The sequence below is a fragment of the Sorex araneus genome, chromosome 9 (genome assembly GCF_027595985.1).
Source record: "Sorex araneus isolate mSorAra2 chromosome 9, mSorAra2.pri, whole genome shotgun sequence".
Lineage (NCBI taxonomy): Eukaryota > Metazoa > Chordata > Mammalia > Eulipotyphla > Soricidae > Sorex > Sorex araneus.
In genome coordinates, this window is record NC_073310.1 from 4,357,775 (window position 1) to 4,378,062 (window position 20,288).

The following is a 20,288-nucleotide window of genomic DNA, read 5'->3' on the forward strand; positions in this document are numbered from 1 at the left end:
CACACACACACAGAGTCTGGGTCTCCTCCAGCCACAAACACACACACACACACACAGAGCCTGGGTCTCCTCCAGCCATACACACACATACACACACACACACACACACACACACAGCCTGGGTCTCCTCCAGCCTCCTCACCTGACCACAGCTGTGCCCGCTGGACCTTCCTGGGTCCCTCTTCTCTGTGCCACTTGGGGTCTTGTGAGTCCTTGGGCCCCCCGGGTAGGCAGGGGGCTCCTACTGCCGCCCTCCCAGTATGCTGCCATCGTGGAAGTAGAGTTTGTCGGAAGCTGGGCAGGAAGTAAGACGCTGAGGGCCTGTTCGCTGGCTTGGTGGCCGAGACCCTCCGGTCCACACTGAGGGGGCGTCTCTCCTCACCCCTCCATATCTGGAGACGTGCAGCTCTGTGGTGGAACCACCTCCGCAGGACAGTGAACCCTGGAGGTCCAAGAGAGTCCGGGGAGGAACGGGCCGCCCCTCCCGCAGCCCACAGCTCCACTGCCCAGCCCCGACAGTGGACCTGCAGGTCTGCGGCGTCTGTCCATGTGACAGCAGATGGCTCAGGCACACAAGCCGGTTCACACAAGTCCATTGCCAGAAGTGAACCCCGGGGTCTGTGGCTCGGTGGCCAGGCTGCCCCCCTCAGGGTTTTGTTTCTTCACACTCGATGGCCTCCTCAAACATCCTCAGAGAGACCCCCGGGGGTCTCTGCCACGAGAGGCTTTTTAAGAAAACAGGACCCGCCATCAGCTGCAGAGAACCTGAAGGTTTGTCGAGAAGAAAATCCAGGCCAGCCCCTCAGCACACGAAGGTGTGGAACGGACGCCCCCCGCGCACGAGCTGCTCCCTCACCTGGGGTTCGCCCTCCACTCTGCAGACTGCAGGAGAGGAGGGGAGACCCCCTCGATGGTGTTCTCATGTGGTTCCAGCCGCCGCTTTCCCTGCAGGGGCCGTGGGAGCAGGTGCCCCCGAGACGGGGGAAGCAGGAGGCAGGCCCAGCCTCCTGACGTGTTTACACTCTGCACGGAAGGAGACTTGGAGTCTTTGTGTTTGTGTTTTGGATTTTGGGTCACCCCTGGCAGTGCCCGAGTTGTGCTTCGGGATCACTCCTGGCTGTGCTCGGAGGACTACAGGGGTGACCCTGCACTATCTCTCTGGTCCCCAAGACTTAGGACCCCTAAACCCAGCTCTCCAAGGGTCTGGAAACGCCCCCAGGGAAGTCCGTCTTGCGGGCTCTCGCCAGTTAATGAGCCGAAAGTGGGTTTCCAGGGCTTTCCGTGTAGCCCAGATGCCACGTTTCCATCAGATTTGCTCAGAAGCATGAAATATTTCCTCCCCAACCCACATACCCCAAACCGAACTGACCTGAACCATTTCCAGAACTCGGCAAATACCAGCAGGAGACTCGGGGTGCCCGTGGGGTTGCCAGTGCCCTTGGGGGCACAGGGCACGTGCTGTGAACCGAGTGCTTTGTCACCTGGGTCTGGGTGGAAGCCGGCTTGGTGTCCGGAGTGGCCTCGCCAGCCGCAGAGTGGGTCCAGCGGCCCTTTGCACTTCCCCAGCCCGCGTGTGGGCACTTCTGGCCGCCCCGGTGGTGAGGTGAGGGCCCAGCTGTTCAGGCGTGGCGTCCATCTCCGCGTCCAGCACCCACGACCCCCCCTTTGACAGAGAGGGACACTGACCTCCGGAGCCAAGATCAGGAGATGGATTTTGCTGGACGCGGGACGCGGGGCGAAACTCCCCCTGCAGACACAACGGGGGCCCCTCGTCCTCAGTGCTTCCTTCCAGGCTTCTTTTTGTTTGGCTTTGGGCCCATGCCCAGAGGTGTGCGAGACTCCTGGCTCTGTGCTCAGGGATCACTCCCGGTGGGACTCAGGGTACCATACTGGGTGCTGGGACTCGAACCCGGCTCAGCCGCATCACCAGGCTTTTCTTCCTTAACTGGGAGACTTCAGAGTGTCTGTCGGCTCAGTTCCTGTCGAACTCTGGTGTAGAGGGTTTTCAGCAACGTTGCATTGTCTCTTTCACAAAAGGAAACTGAGGCTCAGGTAGTGGAAGTGGCCTTCTTGGGGCATCTGCGGCAGTTAGTGGGTTGGGGTGCCACGTTGAAGACACCCACGTGGCCTGAGGCCAGGGATTGAATCTGGCCTCCCGAGGTTTTCTCTCTGACTGAAGTGGCCGGAAAGGTGGGCAAAGTGTACTACATCATCAAGACTGCACCTGGGGGCTGGGGCACTAGCACAGCAGGGAGGGCGTTTGCCTTGCACACGGCAGACCCGGGTTCGATTCCCAGCATCCCGTAGGGTCCCCCAAGCACCGCCAGGGGTAATTCCTGAGTGCAGAGCCAGGAGTAACGCCTGTGCATTGCCGGGTGTGACCCAAAAAGAATTAAAAAGACTGCATCTGCCCCCTGGCCCCTCTGGGTGTGGTGGGACACCCTGACAGTCGTCCCCCCCGCCCCACAACCGCCCGGGTGCAGGTCCCAGCACTTGGCGCTGTCCTCCTGGCTCAGATGTGGGCTGGGGTGCTGCTTGCTTTGGCCCTTCCCCGCACTCTGCGGCCGGTCTCCAGGACGGGGCTGCGGTGAGAAGGAGGGTCCTGCCTCCGCGGGTGCAGAGCAGCCACACTCACCACCTTCCCCCCCCTCCACCCCCCCAGCGCGCAGAAGCTGCCCAGCGGGAGGTGGAGACTCTCCGGGAACAGCTGGCCTCCGTCAACAGCTCCATCCGCCTGGCCTGCTGCTCCCCGCAGGGGCCCAGCGGGGTAAGACAGTGGGGAGGGGAGGCTGGGGAGAGGCCCCGTGGGCAACACCTTGGTGGTCCCGGAAGCCAGTGGGCGTCACTCCTCCCGCGGATGCCGGGGCTGGTCACACCGCCCCACGGCTCGGGTGACGGAGTCCAGGGGTCACTGTCGACCGCCAGTCCTGCGGGCGCCATCCCTGCAGACGGACAGCGCCCGGCCTGAGGTCAGCACTGGCTCCTGGCCGTGCCCAGGTGGTTCGGCTGGACTTCCCCAACAGCCACACGCAGCCATGACAGCCGTTCGTCCTGCGACTCCCGCAAGACCAGCCGGTCACAATACCTCCCCCCGCCCTCCTCACCGGTGCCGCTCTAAGGCACCGGGGCATTTCCTGCCGAGGGTCTCAGCCAGCACACAGCCCTCTTGTTGCTCCTGCGTCTTCTCTGGGCATCTTCACGGGTCCTTCCCAAGTCCCGGGTCTACCCCAGACCCCGCATGGCCCTGGAGCAGCCTGCACGCCTCTCCTCTTGCCAGTACACACCCCCGCATGTCCACCCCTGTCTTTTCCTTCACACCTGACACGTGTAGCCATGAACATGTGCTGCTGTGCAGGCGTGTGACCACATCTGAAGCAGCGGGGCCTCAGTCTAGCGGTGCCTCCGTTTCCCCACTTGTATCCGTCAGCCCTTCCCCACAGGGCTAGCGTGAGAGCATTCTGCGTGGCCCACCCACTTGGGATCTTGGCCCTCAGCGGGAAACATTTGGCCCCCATCCCGCCGTGCTGGTGTGTGGGGTGTCTAGAGCACACGTGTGTCTGTGTGTGTCCATCTGCACAGTTCCTTGCTGCCTATGAGTTTGTATGTGCGCGTGCCAGCATGCGTGTTCCAGCAGGCGCGTGTGTTATCTCACCCGTGTCCCTGCCCCAGGGGCAGTGTGCAAGTGCCCGTGTGCCCAGTGTCTGCTGACAGAGACTGACAGGGACAGGCGGGAGCTGCCGAGGACGCGCCCCGAGATTCCGCCCGTGGCTCCTAATTAACCCCCGTGGAACCCGGCTAATGCTGGTGCTAATCAGCCTCGGGGAACTTGGCTGGTTTGGGGGGTGATCTTTCCTGAGCACAACAGTGGCGCTCAGTGCTAATTAATTTAATGTGTTAATGGCATCCGCTTCCTGTTTGAATTGGCGCTCATCTCCGAGGAAGAGCAGCCCGGCTTGCTGGCGCTCCCGGGTGTCCCTCTTTGATTCCTTTGGAACTGACTTCGGCCCCTCCCAGGGCAGGCGCCCCGCCCTCCCCTTTGGCGCCTTCTCACCGCCTGAGGTTTCAGGGAACATCCGACTCAGGACCCCCGGCCCTCCGTGCTGTTCCTCTGCCAAGCCCCCATAAACCACTTCCTTTTCTGTCCTTTTATGGGGACACGGGACCACACCTAGTGGGGCTGGGGGCTGAGTCCTGGCTCTGTTCCCAGGGGTCACTCCTGGCGGGGTCAGGGGACCATATGGGGTGCCAGAGATCGAACCCAGGCCGGCCTCGTGCAGAGCCAGCGCCCTCCTCACCATACGATCTCTTTGGTCCTTTTTCTGTTCTTTCCAAACAAATGTTTTGGGGACCAGAGAAATAGTACAAGAGGTTCAGGTGCTTACCTTGCACAAGTCGACCCCGCCTGGCTCCCCAACACCGTGTGGGACCACCAGTGCCCCCCAGAGTCCTCATCTCAGTCCTCACCCGCCTGCCTGGTCCCGCCTGGTGCGTCTGCTGTCACCGAACCACACGTGCTCGACACTCGCGCTCTGGCCTGACTGCGGCCCCCGCCCCCAGACCAGAGTTGGGGTCTTCCTTTGCTCCGCAGCGTCGTTCCCCGCACTCGCCCCTCTCGCAGATGTGGGGGTTCCTGGGGCTGGACGGGCAGAGAGGCTGCCGTGGATGTGCCCCTGCCATGCCCGCGAGGGGAAAGGAAGCACCGACCCCGCGGGGACACGCTCGCACTGTTCCCGCTGGCTTGGGGGTATCGAGGCAGGGGGCCCTGCACCCACCCCCTCAGCACCCTCCTCTCGGTCCCCAGGACAAGGTGAACTTCGCTCTGTGCTCGGGCCCCCGGCTGGAGGCGGCGCTGGCCTCCAAGGACCGCGAGATCGTGCGTCTGCTGAAGGACGCCCAGCACCTGCAGAACTCGCTGCAGGAGCTGGAGGAGGCGTCGGCCAACCAGATCGCCGAGCTGGAGCGCCAGCTCACCGCCAAGTCCGAGGCCATCGAGGTGGGGGCCGGGCCGGGGCCGGGGGCCGGGGCGCAAGGTCGGGCCGGTCTCACCCGCGCTCTGACTCTTCCAGAAGCTGGAAGAGAAGCTCCAGGCTCAGTCTGACTACGAGGAGATCAAAACGGAATTGAGGTATGCGGGGCGGCCCCACAGCCCCCCTCTGCTCCGCTTATCCCCCCACCACGTGCTGGGACCCCCACTAAGGTGGCCTGCGGCAGAAGGCAATCAGGACCCTGGACGTCAGGGGATGTAGATCAGACAAAGCAGGGTGTCCCGCACCCGGGGTCACCGCGAGACCCCCAGTTCCCAGCCCGCTGCCTTCAGCCGCTGTGACCACGAGCCTGGTGTTACTTGGGGGTCGGGTTGGGGGGTCCTCGCTGCCCACCAGGGAAGTCGTTCCTGCGTGCTCACGTGGCCCCGCTTTCCCGGCAGCATCCTGAAAGCCATGAAGCTGGCCTCCAGCACGTGCGCCCTCCCCCCGGTGAGTGTCCCCGCCCCCGTCCCCGCGGGCCCCCCCGCCCCTGGGCCCCCCCGCCAGCTCCCCGTCTCATCCCCCCAGAGCATGACCAAGCCCGAGGACTCGCTGCTCCTGGCGAAGGAGGCCTTCTTCCCCGCGCAGAAGTTCCTGCTGGAGAAGCCGGGACTCCTGGCCAGCCCAGGTAGGGAGGACGCTGGGGGCCAGCGCGGGCAGGAGAGCGGAGGGAGGAGGGGTGCGTGCACAGGGGAGCCGCCGTGTCCGTAGCTCCCCCTCGCCCACAGGCACCGGCAGGGCCACCCGCTGCCCACCGCGGGCTGTGCTGTGCCGGGGAAACATGGGGCGCCTGGGTGGGTGCTGCCCAGGACGTGGGCAGGCCACTGGGGTGCCGGCCAGTCCAACCACCTGGGTCAGGGGCCCCTCAGAACTGGCTCTCGGGCTAGACCTGAAGGATGAGGATTTGGGGGTGGGGAGAAAAAGCAGCAGCTGTGTGGGGGCTTCTTCCTGCTGAGCCCTATAGTGCCCCCCACCCTGCCCCACATCCCGGCCCTGCTGTGTCTGTTGCTGTCTCTCTCTCTCTCTCCCTGTCTCCGTCTGTCTCTCTATCTCTGTCCCCACCCCTCTCTGAGTCTTCTTCCTCTTTTCCCTCTTGCTGCCCCCATTTGTGTGTCCCTTGCACCCTGTCTCTCCTCTCCCCTCTGTCCGTCCGTCCATCCGTCTCCACGCTCTAGAGGAGGACCCTGCAGAGGACGAGCCCCTCAAGGACTCGCTGGGCCCGGAGCAGCCCTTCCCGTCCCCTCCGCAGCTCCCGCCGCCCCCGGGGCCTGAAGACCCCCTGTCCCCCGGGCAGCCCCTGCTGGGCCCGGGCCTGGGACCCGACGGCGCCCGGACGTTCTCACTGTCCCCCTTCCCCAACCTGGCCCCGGGGGAGAGGCTGGCGGGGGACACGCTGCTGCCTAAGCACTTGGTGGCCCCGACCGCCTTCAAGGGGGAGGCAGGTGGCCTGCTGGTGTTCCCCCCCGCCTTCTACGGCGCCAAGCCCCCCACGGCCCCTGCCACCCCCGCGCCCGGCCCCGAGCCCCCGGGGGGCCCCGAGCTGGCGGAGGGCAGCGGCGGGGGGCCGGCGGGCCCCGGGGCGGACGAGGAGCAGCTGGACACGGCCGAGATCGCCTTCCAGGTGAAGGAGCAGCTGCTGAAGCACAACATCGGGCAGCGCGTGTTCGGCCACTACGTGCTGGGGCTGTCCCAGGGCTCCGTCAGCGAGATCCTGGCACGACCCAAGCCCTGGCGCAAGCTGACGGTGAAGGGCAAGGAGCCCTTCATCAAGATGCGCCAGTTCCTGGCCGACGAGCAGAACGTGCTGGCACTGAGGACCATCCAGGTGCGGCAGCGAGGTGAGCAGCCCGGGGCGGCCCACAGCCGTGCCTCAGTTTACCCGTCTGATGGCCTCGGTGCCTGGACAACTGTGGAGACCCCCGGGGGGGCACCGGGGTCTGACCTCACCAGCCCCCGAGGGGCTCCCCAGCCTGCCTGCACCCCCAGTGCCTCCTCAGGCGCGCCCTGCTGTGGCCCCGCCTCGGCTGCCCCTCTGTGTGGCCGTGAGATCCTGCCCCGATCCCGGCCCTGTGGTCACCGTGTGGCTTGTCCCATGGCTCTGTCGGGGTCCCACTTGCAGGCCGCCGTGCCTGACGCCTTCCTTGCCCCGCCCCCAGGCAGCATCACCCCCCGAATCCGCACGCCCGAGACCGGCTCGGATGACGCCATCAAGAGCATCCTGGAGCAGGCCAAGAAGGAGATAGAGTCCCAGAGAGGGGGTGAGTGTGGCCGGGGCTCCTCTGCCCCACGCCCACCCTGCGGCCACACACGGGGCCTCGGCTGCAGAGCGCCAGGGCCAGAGTTCCACAGGCACCGACCGAGCACTGGCATTTCAGCCCCAAACTCAGTGACATGACCAGCGCAAACACCCCAGGGACAGGGGTCACGGTGTCTGGACCTCTGAGCAAGTCCCCCCACATTTCTGGGGTGCCAGGCTCGTGGCACCACCCTTTCGGGGCGGGCGAGTTACTCGGCATCTCTGTGCCTCCCTCGTCCCTTCTTTATAGCAAGCACAGGGCCGTGCTGATTTCCGAGAGGTCGGCTGTCCTAACGGCCGACGCGTCCCCTTCTGTGTTTGAGTCCCGAATGACTGCTGCTGTGACCGTCCCGGTCTGGAGGGTCCGAGTCAGTGTCCCTGCCGCTCCGTGCCAGTCCTGGGTGCTGGTGCAGCTCCCACTCCATTTCGCATTGTCGGCTGCCCCCTAGTGGCGGCGTGGGGTACGGCCCCCAGAGGTGTGCAGGGGTCAGGCATGGGGCCCACCTGCCCCTCTCTCTCCGTCACAGCGTGTCTGTTCTGGCCTGTCATGTCATGTCCGTGGGCCGCGGTCTGCGAGCTGCTTGCTCGCTGCTGGGTTCTCCAGGTGCCACGTGTGGCCGCGGGCTGGGGACCTGGCACCTTCCACAAGGGTGCCGTCATCCTTGAGAAAAGTGATAGGGCTGGTTCTGAGAGGCGTCCGGGCTGGGAGAGGGAGGTCCGTGTGGGTATGGCATGGCAGGGCCGCTGCAGGCCACGGGGAGCGGCTGTTCAAGCAGCCCTTGTGCTCCCGCGTGTAAGAAAGGTTTTGGGTCTGGGGAGCTGGTGAGGGGGCTGGCGGGCTTGCCTTGCACGCAGCAACCCTTGCTCCATCCCCAGGACCACATGGTTCCCTGAGCCCCGCTGGGGGTGACTGAGAGCCCCCTGCCCCCCACAAGAACAAATGGCTTCCACAAAATAAGATCCGGCTGATGGTCCCTGCTCGGGAGCTCTGCAGGGAGCAGGTCCGCCGTGGCTCGTCTGGGACTTGTCTTTCTCACACATTGCCCAGGTGCAGGTGGTCTGGTCCAGGGCCTCCTTTTACACTGCCATGTAATACTCCACAGCCTAGGTCTGGGCTGTTGCCGCCTGTCCAGAGGACTGGCCATCTGGGCACATGTGCATCAGAGCACAGGGCCAGAGAATCTGAATCTCCCCGGCCGCTGGCAGTCCCGTGCATGTGTGGCTGTCCCCTGGTGGTGACGACACCACCCACCATGTTGCGGGCGGTGTAACCTCATGCTTCGAGGTACCGCTGCCATCTTTGCCTTTCGGACCTTGCCCTGACCCTGGCCCTGGGCCCCTCTGTGCCCCTCCTCGCAGGTGAGCCCAAGAACCCCTCGGCCCCCTTGAGCATGGCCAATGGCTCAGCCTCTGCCAGCACTTCGGAAGATGCCATCAAGAACATTCTGGAACAGGCCCGCCGCGAAATGCAGGCCCAGCAACAGGCCCTGCTGGAGATGGAGGCAGCTCCCCGGGGTCGCTCTGTGCCCCCGTCCCCCCCGGAGCGGCCCACGCCGGCAGCCGCCGGCCAGAACGGGGCCGCAGCCCACGTCAAGCAGGAGGACGGCGGCCTGGGGGGTGGCGGTAGCACCAGCAGCAGCGCCACGCAGACGCCCCTGCCCGTGCTCTCGCCCGCCGCCTTCGTGCAGAGCATCATCCGCAAGGTCAAGTCGGAGATCGGCGACGCCGGCTACTTCGAGCACCACTGGGCCTCGGACCGCGGCCTGCTCGGCCGGCCCTACGCCTCCGTGTCGCCCTCGCTCTCCTCCTCCTCCTCGAGCTATTCCGGCCAGCCCGGTGGGCGCGCCTGGACCCGGGGGGACGAGGCCCCAGCCCCCACCCCCGAGGACGAGGCCCCGGAGGACGAGCCCCCCCGGGTGACCGAGCTCAAGTCCGAGGGGGGCGGCGCCGAGGCGGGCAGCGGGCGGCTGGCCTACTTCCCGGCCTACGTGCCCCGCTCGCTGAAGCCCACCGTGCCCCCGCTGACCCCCGAGCAGTACGAGCTGTACATGTACCGCGAGGTGGACACACTGGAGCTGACGCGCCAGGTCAAGGAGAAGCTCGCCAAGAACGGCATCTGCCAGAGGATCTTCGGGGAGAAGGTGAGGGGCCGAGGCCTGCCACCCCGGGGTGGCCCAGCCCTGGCGTCCGCGGGGTGCAGAAGGAAGCACGGAGCCAAGCACGGGCCCAGGGCAGCGTTTCAGCACAGGTCTGCCCGACCCCGGGAAAGGCTTTCGAAATAGCCCCAACCCTCCCCTGCTCCGGGGTCCTCTCCCTCCCACGGACCAGCCACCCTGAAGGAAGTCCAGCTCCTGCCAGCCAGGGCTAAGGGCTCTCCCCTTGGCAGGGGAGCAGCCAGGCTACAGACACGGGGGAGAGAGAATGACCTAATCGAGCAACCCAGGAAGCCTTCCTGGAGGAGGTGGTTTCTGAGAGTCTGAAAGCACAGGGCTATGGTATGGCGGGTCACCCGGGCCTGCTGACACCCTTCCTGCACAGGTGCTGGGCCTGTCCCAGGGCAGCGTGAGCGACATGCTGTCGCGGCCCAAACCCTGGAGCAAGCTGACGCAGAAGGGGCGGGAGCCCTTCATCCGCATGCAGCTGTGGCTCTCGGACCAGCTGGGCCCGCCCGCCGGCCCGCAGCCCAGCGCCTCCCACGGTGAGTGCGGCGCCCTGCGACGGGCACAGTCCCCGCATACACACCCGGGGAGCCTCGAGGCAGAGCAGGAAGTTCCGCCCCCACTGCTCCCCGACTTCCTGTGTGCCCGGCACTAAGGCACATGGTGCCAGAGCCGCAGGGCCTGGGTGGGAGGTGTCACCCAGGAGCCCCCCGCAGTGATTTGGGGACCCCCTGACAGTCTTGAGGGGGCTTCAAGAACAGGGCGTGGGAGCCCCCTGTAACCAGACAGATAGACACCTCCCTGAGCCTCGGTTTACCCACTCCAAGAAGGTGCCAGGGTGGCGGGAACGAAGCGTCCCCCTATGGGGACAGTTCTGGCCACTGGGCAGCTGCAGTTCCCGATCACGCTCAGCCGCAGAGCCCCGCGTGGCGGGGAGTCGGGCGCCCGGCCCACCACTGTGCGCGCGAGCGCCACGGCCCCACACGCCTGGATCCGGTTTCACGTCTCCATCACAGCATCTGCACAGACGGGAAAGGCATGGGTGTGGCCGGGCCGCACAGGGCACACGGGGCCAGGCCGCTCCACGCCGTGTCTGGCCCGATGGCCATGACCCCTCGCCCCTGTCTGGCCCACAGCCAGTCCTGCCGAGCCCAGGTCATCACCGTCCCCGCCGCCGAGCCCCCCGGAGCCCGAGAAGAGCTCCCAGGAGCCCCTGAGCCTGGCCCTGGAGAGCAGCAAGGAGAACCAGCAGCCCTCGCTCGGCGGGAAGACGCCCGCGGGCGGCCAGGCCGCGGGCGGCATCCAGGAGATGGTGGCCATGTCCCCCGAGCTGGACACGTACTCCATCACCAAAAGGGTCAAGGAGGTCCTCACAGACAACAACCTAGGTACGCGGGGCCCGGGCGCCACCTTGGGCCCTGGAGCAGCCTCAGTGGGCCGGGGCCCCCCACCCCGAGAGGGGCCCAGGGGTGCGTGCTGGGCAGCTGCGGCCTCGGCTTTCCCAGCTGCCTTCCAAAGGGAGTCCGGGAGCCCCGCTCACTGAGACTCGGCTCTGCTGGGACACAGGGCCCACGGCCCCTCTGATCCCCAGGGGGTGCGGGACACAGACGCCAGTTTTTCGTGACGCTTCTGGCATGAGAAGATGTTTATTGTTTAAAATCCTGTCCCTGGAACAGTAGCACAGCGCGGCGGGCGGCTGCCTTGTACGCGGCCGAGTGCCCTGAGCACCACCAGGTGTGGCCCTAAAGCAAAAATAAGCAGCCCAGGGGCTGGAACCAAAGCACAGCGGGGAGGGCGTTTGCCTTGCACGTGGGCAACCTGGATTTGATTCCCAGCATCCCATTGGGTCCCCCAAGCACCGCAAGGGGTAATTTCTGAGTGCAGAGCCAGGAGTAATCCCTGAGCATCGTGGGTGTGACCCAAAGAGTAAAATTTAGGGGCTGGAGTGATAGCACAGCGGGTAGGACGTTTGCCTTGCACACGGCCAGCCCGGGTTCAAATCCCAGCATCCCATATGGTCCCCTGAGCATCACCAGGGGTGATTCCTGAGTGCATGAGCCAGGAGTGACCCCTGTGCATTGCTGGGTGTGACCCAAAAAAGCAAAAAAAAAACGAGTAAAACTAAAAAAAAGAAAAAGAAAAGAAAAAGACACAGCACAGAAAAAAGGAGGCTACAGAGGAAGCAGCCTTGGGCCAGAGAAACCCGTTCAGGGCTAGCCTGGGCATGCCGGAGGCCTGCGCTCCTCTGGCAGAAATGGACCCGCTCGCTCGCCATTGCCCGCAGTGGTGGCCGCCCGCCTACCTCATCTGCAGTTCTCTCTGCCGCGTAGACGGAGCCACACACACACTGTTCCCTGACTTCCTGTTTCTCGTGCCCTGCTGGGCAGAGATGGCGAGTGCCTTCCGGGCCCAAGGCCCTGAGCTTGGTCCCAGCACCACGTGCCTAGGGCCCAAACCTCACGCCTCACACTGGCCGAGAACCCCTGGGAGGGGCCCCTTGGGAAAGATCGGATCAGGACACTCCCTCCTGTCTCACCGTGGCAGGGCTGCAGACCCCGGGTGCCCCCCACTAAGTGTGACCCCCTCAATGGGCAGCTAGGGTTTCCCACTTCCTGCTGGCCCATCTTGGTTCCTCCCCAGGAAGGGTGCCCTGGGGCAAGCCTTGAGGGCTGGAATCCAGGCACTGGCATTTCCGGGGCAAAGTGCCCGGCGAGGCACGGCTGAAGTTTGCCGGTATGCCAAGGGCCCCTTCAGGGAGAAGAGCCTCAAGTTTCGAGGGTCGTGGGGGGTGGGGCTCAGCGCCCAGCTGAGCGCGCCCTCCCCGTCCCCAGGGCAGCGGCTGTTCGGGGAGAGCATCCTGGGCCTGACGCAGGGCTCCGTGTCTGACCTGCTGTCCCGGCCCAAGCCCTGGCACAAGCTGAGCCTGAAGGGCCGGGAGCCTTTCGTCCGCATGCAGCTGTGGCTCAACGACCCACAGAACGTGGACAAGCTGAGGGACATGAAGAAGCTGGAGAAGAAAGGTGAGGCCGGGCCGGAGCAGGCTGCGGGCGGGGCCCACGCCACACACCACCGCTGAAAGCAGCCCAGAAAGTAGGCCGAACCACCCCCCCACCACATAGGAGCCCCCCAACGCCGCCGGGGGAGCACTGCTGAGCTCGGCTGGGAGCCCCTGAGCGCCGCGGGGTGTGGCCCAAAACAAAACAGGAAAGTGGCCCGGCCCGGGGACCCTTCTCCAGCCCTGCCCCCTGCCTCCCACAGACCTGGCTGCTCCAGAGTCTTAGGTCACCCCCTGCGCCCCCGAATGCTCTGCTCCTCCCTCGCCCCCCCCCCACCCCCTGCAGAGACCGCCCTTAGCCTGTCCCGGCGTCTCCAGAACCAAGCAGAGCCCAGAACCAGCAAACGGGAAGTGGCCACTGGGGGGCGGGAGGGGCAGACGCCTCCTCGGCCTTGTCCACTTCTGTTCTTTCTTTCTGCGCCCAGAGGGCAGGCAGGCAAGTGTGGAGCCTGGCCACGGCGGCGCTCCTGGGCGTTGGGGGCACGGGGTCGGTTGAAGGACTGTTGGTTCCAGGCAGCTCCATAGCCAGGAACTTGGGCCTGCCCGTCCCAGCTGTGTGGGCCTGGGCAAGCGCCGGCCCTCTCTGGGCCTCATTCTGCTGCAAGGCTTATATTAACACCCTGATACAGACACGGGGTCCGACTTGGTCCATCATGGGACCCGCCGGGGCAGGATGTTAGAAAGATCCAGGGGCCCCTGGCAGGAAGAAGCTCCCGCCCGCCACGTCTGGGCTCTGAAGGGTTCCGCTGTCACTGTCCGACAGTGACAGTGACCTGTCCCTGCAGTTCCTGGCCGCTCGGGTTAATGAGCTGCCCGGCTCCAGTGCAGTGAAGCTCAGAGAATGTGGCCAGGCCCCTCCTAAGCCCTCTGTGCCCTGAGGTGCTAATGACCAGACTTCAGAAGTGGGCACAGCTGCTGCTGGCATCGCGGCCACGGGCTTCCGGGGCTCAGTCAGGGGTCTCGGGGGCAGCCACGGGGCAGGTGCGGGCAGTGGGAGGATGCGGGTAAACAGCAAAGGGGGGCTGGGCGTGAGCGGCCGCCCGCCTGGCCCTCAGCCCCGTCCCCGCCCGCCCCAGCCTACCTGAAGCGCAGGTACGGCCTCATCAGCACCGGCTCGGACAGCGAGTCCCCGGCCGCCCGCTCCGAGTGCCCCAGCCCCTGCCTGCAGCCGCAGGACCTGAGCCTGCTGCAGATCAAGAAGCCGCGCGTGGTGCTGGCGCCCGAGGAGAAGGAGGCGCTGCGCAGGGCGTACCAGCTGGAGCCCTACCCCTCGCAGCAGACCATCGAGCTGCTCTCCTTCCAGCTCAACCTCAAGACCAACACGGTCATCAACTGGTTCCATAACTACAGGTGAGCCGCGGGGCCGGCTCAGCCCCGCCCGCGTGGCCCGCGGGGAAGGGGGACGAAAGCCCGGCCCTTGGGATTTACAACGGGAGCGAAAAGGGACGCGCGTCCTGGTGCCGTTCTCTGTGCCTCCCCGAGCCTTGGAGGGAACTGGTGGGTTTTGCTTGGTAGAGTTCTCCGGAACATTCCTCTGGCCAGTGACAGCCAGCGCGGTGTGTGGGAGCGTTGGCCTGCTTGTGGCCACTGCCCTTCTCGTGCCACGGGCCTTCCGGGAAGGGCTGACTCGTGTGTGTGTGTGTGTGTGTGTGTGTGTGTGTGTGTGTGTGTGTCTGCATCTGGGAAGTCTGGGAAGGGCTGACTCTGTGTGTGTGTGTGTGTGTGTGTGTGTGTGTGTGTGTGTGTGTCTGGGAAGGGCTGACTGTGTGTGTGTGTGTGTGTGTGTGTCTGACTCGTGTATGTGTGTGTGTGTGTGTGTGTGTGTGTGTCTGGGTAGGGCTGACTCGTGTGTGTGTGTGTGTGTGTGTGTGTGTGTACGCATGTCTGTGGCCTCCCCCACGTCTGTCTGCATTCCGGAGTTCAGGGCGGGCTCGGGCCATGGACTCACTGCAGTGGCCGCTGTGCCCTCTGGGCTCTTGGGTCATCTTCCAGGTGGCCAGCTTCGTGGGCAGGACGTGTCTGGTGCCGGAGACTGTCCACCACGCCGCGGTCAGGAGTCTGAGTGGGTGGGCAGGGCAGCCTCTGCACACCCAGGGGCGCCCCAGGCAGGCCTCTTCCCTCGTGTCCTTGGGAGCCCCCGGCCTCCCAGTGTGGCCCAGGGCCTGAGAGCGCCCGGCAGCAGCACGCCCTGAGCCCGTGTGGCTCTCAGCTCTGGGCCCGCCCGGGACAGGTGGCAGAGGCCGGACCCCCTCTTTACCGGGGCAGCTGGGAGGCCCTCTCCCTTGCTTCTCTGTGGGAGCTGGCCATGCCGTTAGTAGCCAGCACGCTCCTGCAGCGAGCTCGTGGGGTGAGAGACGAGTCCCACCCCTGGGTGCTCAGGAATGACGGGCCACGTCACATCCAGGACCCCAGGCACTCAGGGCCACGGGAGGGGCAGGAGAGGGCCCCGTGCGCCGGGTTCTGAAGGCTGAGTAGGAGCTGGCACCTCAGCAGAAACATAGCCCACAGAGGCCCGGGAATGGTCCGCAGAGAGCCAGCTCTGTGCCGGCCCAGAGAAGACAAGCACAAGCCCTGGAGGCCAGCAGCGAAGGGCAGTGCAGGGCGGGTGTCCTGCTCACGTGTCAGCGCTGGCCTCGCGAGCCTGACCACAGCAGTAACGGACACTTGAGGAAAAGGAAGACCTCGCTCTTGTCCTTGGCAGAGCCCGGTCCCCTCTAAGGTGTGCGTGACCCCGGGGTGTCCCCAATGTGGGCACCTCTGACCCCAGGTGCCAGACGGGCGTTGACCCTGGGAGGCTGTGCAGGGACCTCCCCAGGGGCAAAGTGTGGCTGCAGGGGTCCGAGCGTTGGCCCCGGAGCAGAACAGGGGCCTGACACTGACTCCATGTCCATCCGTCTGTCCGTCTCTCGGTGCCTCCTTCACCCGTGCTGCCCGTGGGCAGAGGCTGTGGCTGCATTGTGGGCCCCAGACGGGCCATTAGGCCTCTCTGGGCCACGCCCCGCCCCCGTGCCCTCTGACCCGGGGCCCTGGCTGGAGTCCCTCTTCCCTCTGTGTCGCTGTTTGTGAGTCTGTCCAGGAGAGACGTGAGTCGGGTCCCTCCGGGTCTGACTTGGAGCTGCCCCAGCAGGGATGCGCTTGGCCTGCCTGTGTGAAGCCCTGGGTCCCGGCCCCACACGGGACAGAGAAGGCAGGCCACGCGTGTAGCTCCGAATGTTCTAGCAGTCGGCCCCTTACGGGGACATGCCCGCGGGGAGAGGCCCAGGGCCTGGGCGCCCGGGGAGGGTCCCCGCCCTCGCTCACCGCCGTCTCTGCCCCAGGTCCCGGATGCGCCGGGAGATGCTGGTGGAGGGCAGCCCGGACGAGCCAGAGCTGGACCCGAGTGGAGGCCCCGGCGTCCTCCCGCCCGGCCACCCCCACCCGGACCCCACCCCGAAGAGCCCCGACTCGGAGCCTGAGGAGCAGAAGCCCTCAGGGAAGGAGCTGGAGCTGCCGGAGGGTCCCGCGGGGCACGCCGCACCCCCGGGCCAGGGCGGCGCCGTCAGGGTCAAGCAGGAGGAGGCGGACGAGGACCCCGCAGAGCAGGGCTGCCGGGACCCCGGGGAGCCCCCCCAAAGCCAGAGCTCCCCCTGGGAGGCGCCTCTCGACCCGCCGGGGAACGACGGACTCCCCACGGCCCCCGCGGGGCCCCCAGAGCGCGAGGGTGAGGGCCCGCCCCACCCGGACCCACCGGGGTGCCCGCCGGCCCCCGAGGCCCCCCGCCAAAGCCCCGCGCCACGAGACTCGCCCTCCGCGTCCCCCGCGCCCTCCTCCTCCGGCCCCCTCTCCCCCTGCCCACCCGGCGCGCCCCCCACCACAGTGCCGAGTGCCAGCCCCGCCGCCGCCGACTCGGCCGGGGCCCTGCACCCCAGCGCCAAGGTGAACCCCAGCTTGCAGCGGCGCCACGAGAAGATGGCGAACCTGAACAGCATCATCTACCGGCTGGAGCGGGCGGCCAACCGGGACGAGGGCCTGGAGTGGGAGTTCTGAGGGCCGGGGGCGGGGGCCCCCCAGGCGGCCCTCGCGTGACGCCCTCCCCTTGCCCGGCGTGAGCCTGGTTCCTGAGGTGATGGTGACGGGGCGCGGCCCCGCACCCACCGGGCACCCGCTTCTCCACCCTCCGCGGCCTCCGCGGGAGGCAGAAGCCGAGTGGCGCCGCGCTCTCACCTGAAAACTCCAAACTCTTTTAGAAAAGAAAAAAAAATCGAAATATTTATAGACCTCTTTTAGATATTTTAATAAAGGATCCTTTGGAATCTATTCCCCACCGCCGCGGTTTTGATATTACAGAGAGTTATAAAATCAGGATGTCGTCACAACTGTCGCCAAGGGCCCGCTGAAGTTGTGTCGTGTTTTTGTTTTGTTTTGTTTTTGCCACTAGATGAGATTAAAAGAAGACAATTGCTCAAAGCCATCACGAAACACTCTAAGATTGACCAAAATGTAGATGACCTTTGAACTGCAGTGTTTTTGTCCCTCCCGTGTCTGTCTGTGAGACACCGCGCCTCGCTCCTGCCCTTCCAGGAACCCGCCGTGCTGAAAAGATCCAGTCCGAAAGACTCTAAATGAAACCCTCCGTGCCCTGGGGGTCGGGCCGTAGCCAAGTGGGCCTTGCCCGCGTCCCGCCTCGCCACCGTGCAGACCCCTGGCCATGCCGTGTCTGATGTGTGTTTCCAGGCACGGAGGCCTGGGGGACACTTGGGGTCGTGGCAAGGCCAGGCCCGTCTTCCTCTCCGCGTGCTTCACAAAGCAGCCGTGGGCATCCCACCCAGCGCCCGATGGCGGGGCCGCCCGCCTGGACGCCAAAGCTCCCGTCTCGCCGCCACCCCTCCCACACAGACCCTGGTGCTGTTTTCTGGAAGGTTCCTGCCACCACGAGCCACGCAGGGGCAGAGCGAGATGGCTCACTGCACCGCAGCCGCCCCAGCCGACCCCGTGTCTGGGCCCACCCACCTGCCTTCCACACTCGGACTCGTGGGGAGCCAAGACTTGACTCCCCGCCAGCTTCCACGATTCCCGGGGGGAGATGCCCAGATGAGACGGGACAGACCACTTTGTTGGTGACTGGGGTCTCCGTTCTCTCTTCCAAACTCCCCCAGGGAAGGCTGAGTTGGGCGACGCCCCAGCTGAATCCCATCAACAGTGGGCGACCGTCGTGGGTGCCCGAGGGACCAGGGGCCGAGCCGGCTGGCCGAGGGGTCCGAGCGGCCTCGAACATTTCGAAACCAGGAAGGCAAAGCCCAGTGGCCAGAAGGGGGCGACCGAGGGCCATTGGGATCATTTCTGCCCACCCGTCACCGCAACGGACCCTCCGAGCTGCAGGCAGGCCCCGCCGCGCCCGCCCCGGGCTCTGCACTGACACGGTTTTCCACTGTCTCCATTTTTATCCAGAGGAAGGTATTTTTATATTCTGACATTAGGAAACAGTGACCAATTTTCAGAGTAAGCCAAGTCTGGAACACGGGAGCGCCCCGAGCCGCCCGTTTGCAGAGACAGCCAGGGGTGGGGGCGGGGGGACGCGCCGATGTTTGCCGGGGGAGCCGCAGGGCCTCCGGGAGAGCTCGAGCTGGCCCGTGGGTGCCGGGATCCGCACAAGCAAAAGGTCTCAGTCCTGTCGCTCCGGAGAGCATCGCCGCGAGCCCGGCTGCTCACGCCCGCCACGCCATTTCTATGAGAGATTGATGAACTTTGTTTGAGATTAAAAGAAACAAAACAAACAAAAAAAGGACACGTTCTGTAAGTGCGTCACTCAATACAGAATTGTATAATAATGTCCGAGAGTCCTGGCTTTGTTCCGGAGCTGGGGGTGCAAATCGGGCAGGCGGGTCGGGGCAGGGGGACCCCGTCCTCAGAGGCAGCTGCCTCACACGGGCGTTTTCGGGGAAGTTGGGGTGGAAAGACCCCGTGTCGCCTGGCATCTCCGGGAAACTGAGGGCGTCCTACCCGGAAATGCTCCGATGACCTTGGCCCACCTGCCCACCCGGCCTGCGGGCACCTGGGCTGACAGGGGCCCTGTCAGGGCCAAGCCACGGAGGATGGCGGCTTCAGAGCTGGTCCCTCACACAGGAAGCTGGGGCGGCTGCTGGGTTGCCTCCTGCATCCCTCTCTAAATGCAGGGGAGGCAGGGGCAGCTTCCAGGGGGCGAGAGCCTCAGCTTCCTCATCTGTAAAGTGGGGGAGCGCGGCCAGCTGGGAAGGTCACTGGGAGAGGGGGGTGTGCCGGGATGGGGAAGATGACAGCATTTCCAGGGCACCACGCTGCCAGGGAGGCCTCTGGGCTGCGGGAGGGAGGTTGTCTTAGTCGGTGGGGCCTGAGAGTCCAGTGGGGGCTCCCCAACCCCGGCGTTACTCACCCGTGAGCACGGCTTTTCCTGTGTCTTCCCAGCACCCGTTTTTCCGCTTGCCTTGGTGAGAAGGAGCTGACTCATTTCCCATCACTCTCCCGGGGGTGGCCGCGCACCCACCACGGGGGCAGGCGGGGGTGGGGGACTGGCCGGGGCCTGTCCCAGTCCAGGCGGAGGGGAGGGGGATGCTCCTGGCCGCACCCCAGGAACGGCGAGGCCTGGGCCAGCTGCCCCTGACGTGAAGGGCTGGTGCGACAAGCATGGGTCCAGGAGGATCTTAGGGCTCGCGTCCAGGGCTGAGCTGGCCACCGCGGCCAGGACCCCGCACAGGAGCCCGGGTGGAAACTGCCTCCTGCAGCGTCACCTGGGAGGGCGGATGTCCCAGAGTCCAAAGGCAAGTGACCCCGGCCTGTGGGGGCCAGACGCTGGTCTCCTATCGGGGCCCTTGTCCCAGCCCCCAGGTGGGGTTGCCTGGCTGGGGCCTCACCCGGCGGTGCTCAGGGATCACTCAAGGCACTGCTAGAGGAACCTTATGTGGGGCCGGGATGGAACCCGGACTGGCTGCGTCCAAGGGCGCCACTTCCCACAGGACAGTCTCCCTGCCCCTGCCCTGATCTCGCCCTACGCAGTGGAGCAGTGGACAAGAGGGACACCCAGCAGGGGCCTGTGAGCGAGCAGCTACCCCCACCCGAGCTCCTCCATCAGGGAGGAAGCCTCTGGCTGCAGAAAACCAAAGAGGGGCCACCTGAAGCTCCAGAGACGTGTACACGAGGCTGTTTATTAGCTCAAACAGAAAGACGGGCAGAGGGCAGGCGGGCACCAGCATCCGACAATCGAGTCACCCAGACGCGATCTCAAGTAGACCTTAATTCCCACCGGAAATAGTGCCCCTAGAGGGGCCTGCCTTGGGGTCACAGCGTGGCTGCCATGGCGCCAGCCATCAGACAGAACTTACCTCCGGAGAACAGTAAGGAGCTCTGCCTCGAGCCCCTTTCTAGAAGCAAGAAGAGCCATAACCTCTGCATCTTCGTAGGGCCTCACCTCATTTTCCTCAGAAAACTCCCTTCTGAAAACATTCAATATGGCCCAAAACCTGAACAGGTGAAGACTTTTTCTTTTTTTTTTTTCCATTTTTTGAGTCACAGCTGGCAGTGCTCAGGGCACCATCTGCAGTGCTGGGGTGGAACCCGGGACGGTCTGTGCAAGGCACGAGCCCTCCCTGCCGTCCACCTCCTGCCCAGGCACAGTGCCCCCAGCACCCGCGGTCCTGCCTGGGCTTTCCTGCTTTCCTGAGGACGGAACCCCGGCCCCACACCCGACGCCCGCGCCCCACGCTCACGTCCTGGCCAACCGCGCCCCCCTTTCCCTTGGCCCT

The 20,288-nt window shown here is 65.4% G+C and overlaps 2 protein-coding genes across 7 annotated transcripts in view; both read left to right on the top strand.

The window, feature by feature from the left end:
• CUX2 (cut like homeobox 2) overlaps positions 1-18,341 on the top strand; it is a 170,254-nt gene extending 151,913 nt beyond the window's left edge. For 5 of the 6 annotated variants that reach the window (XM_055146590.1, XM_055146591.1, XM_055146588.1 and 2 more), the window contains exons 10-22: positions 2,663-2,767; positions 4,802-4,993; positions 5,067-5,125; positions 5,426-5,474; positions 5,553-5,652; positions 6,200-6,862; positions 7,181-7,282; positions 8,680-9,461; positions 9,859-10,018; positions 10,616-10,867; positions 12,311-12,499; positions 13,611-13,884; positions 15,852-18,341. In XM_055146590.1, coding sequence (XP_055002565.1) covers positions 2,663-2,767; positions 4,802-4,993; positions 5,067-5,125; positions 5,426-5,474; positions 5,553-5,652; positions 6,200-6,862; positions 7,181-7,282; positions 8,680-9,461; positions 9,859-10,018; positions 10,616-10,867; positions 12,311-12,499; positions 13,611-13,884; positions 15,852-16,560 — 3,636 coding nt within the window. In that variant the 3' untranslated portion in view covers positions 16,561-18,341. The remainder of the gene's footprint in view (positions 1-2,662; positions 2,768-4,801; positions 4,994-5,066; positions 5,126-5,425; positions 5,475-5,552; positions 5,653-6,199; positions 6,863-7,180; positions 7,283-8,679; positions 9,462-9,858; positions 10,019-10,615; positions 10,868-12,310; positions 12,500-13,610; positions 13,885-15,851) is intronic. The other variant, XM_055146589.1, reaches the window with a different exon arrangement.
• Positions 1-20,288, top strand: part of ACAD10 (acyl-CoA dehydrogenase family member 10) — a 259,705-nt gene that overhangs the window by 7,552 nt on the left and 231,865 nt on the right. The window lies entirely within an intron of this gene.